At 31.7% G+C, this 1592-nt stretch overlaps 1 protein-coding gene across 5 annotated transcripts in view; it reads left to right on the top strand.

Moving 5' to 3' along the window:
* Window positions 1–1592, top strand: part of Cad87A (cadherin-87A) — a 212838-nt gene that overhangs the window by 189888 nt on the left and 21358 nt on the right. For all 5 annotated transcript variants that reach the window (XM_067051142.1, XM_067051144.1, XM_067051143.1 and 2 more), the window contains 2 exons: window positions 499–622; window positions 702–893. In XM_067051142.1, the coding sequence (XP_066907243.1) occupies window positions 499–622; window positions 702–893 (316 nt within the window). The remainder of the gene's footprint in view (window positions 1–498; window positions 623–701; window positions 894–1592) is intronic.

Raw genomic sequence — 1592 nt, 5'->3', positions numbered from 1 at the left:
TTTCATCCATCTCATAACCCTTTCACCCATGTCTCACAAACCCTTTCACCCATGTCTCACAAACCCTTTCACCCATGTCTCATGAACCCTTTCAAATACTACCAAATAGTGTTAGTATATTCCTCCGAGAAAGTTATATTTGTTACTTTTAGTAAGGCTTAAGCGCCGGTTCCACAGTATCTATGTTAGTAACAGCAATAGTGATAGTGCCAGCTGTTACCATTCTGAAACTATGACTGACTTGCCTACCTTTCCACTGTTGAGATATTACTTGCAAGCATATGTCTGTCCAGAGGAAATGTTTACTTTCCTTTATTGGTTGCAATTTCATAATAAAGTCTTAGTTGCAATTTTTTTAAATATTTTTTTTTTTTTTTATCTTTCTTTTTCTGAGCTTTGTTGAAATGTTATCACTTATTTAATACAAGTTGTAAAAGCTTTTAAATAGATGTACGATACTAATCAAACTTGTTTGATGTAATAATATATCAATTTCAGGCTTTCGATGGCGTATTCAAAGTTGACTGCTCCGCCGACATTACAGTACTCGATGTCAACAATAATCAGCCCATATTTGAACAGTCCGAGTATACCATCACCGTGCCAGAGGATTCTCCAACAGGTCAAACCCTGATATTTAGACATTATTTAGAACATTGCTTATAGCTAGTTATATTATTATATATTATGTATTATTTCAGGTACAAGCGTTGAAACTGTAGTTGCCCATGATGCCGATACTGGTATCAATTCCAAACTGCTCTATAGAATAGAGAAAGGAGGATTTGATGATTTTGGTATCGACAACAGAACTGGGGTTGTCAGTGTTATTTCCAAGTTGGATTATGACCGAAGAAATAATTACCTTATCCACATAATTGCTGTTGATGGAGGTAATTTGCTGTATTTTTATTGATTATTTGATTTTTAATATAAATGAAACTTATTTGATTAGGTGTTCCAGTTATGAGTCCTTAAAAAAATTATCTTATTTTTATGATGTATACTTGTAAATATAAAAAAAGCTTTAACTTTTGATTTACGTTATAAAGCCTAAGTTGCATATCTGGGTCATTCTACATCAACTCAACACACTTTTGAACCTTACTCTCAGATTTTATTCAAATAATGCACAGGTGTTGTATAGGTATAGAATTGATAAACAGTGAAATTTTATTGAGATATGTCTACTCGTTTTTCAAATTACAGAGCTTTTAAGTCCTCATAAATGGCCAAAAAACAGAGAACTAGAAGTTTTTTAATTCCTTCCTAGAAGAACATTATTGCTCCACAGAAGCTTCCATAATTTAGCTTAAAATATGGAATGGGTGTCATTTTACAGTGTATTAGTATGCTGTTTGATATGGGATGGGTTACTCAGAAAGTACATCTTTTAAAACTTTCAAAATTATTCCTTGAATAGGTTTTGTTGATGTAAATCAGAGGGCAAAATATAGATATGGGGCAGAAATGGCTTCAAAATTAAAAACTAAAGCTCCATTCTCATAAATTGATATTAATTATTATAGGAATGTTGATATTAATTATTATAGGAATGTTGATATTAATTATTATAGGAATGTTGATATTAA

The sequence above is a fragment of the Halyomorpha halys genome, unplaced genomic scaffold (genome assembly GCF_000696795.3).
Source record: "Halyomorpha halys isolate HHAL.00 unplaced genomic scaffold, Hhal_1.1 Scaffold102.1, whole genome shotgun sequence".
In the NCBI taxonomy this organism is placed as follows: domain Eukaryota; kingdom Metazoa; phylum Arthropoda; class Insecta; order Hemiptera; family Pentatomidae; genus Halyomorpha; species Halyomorpha halys.
This window is presented reverse-complemented; position numbering and strand designations above follow the sequence as displayed.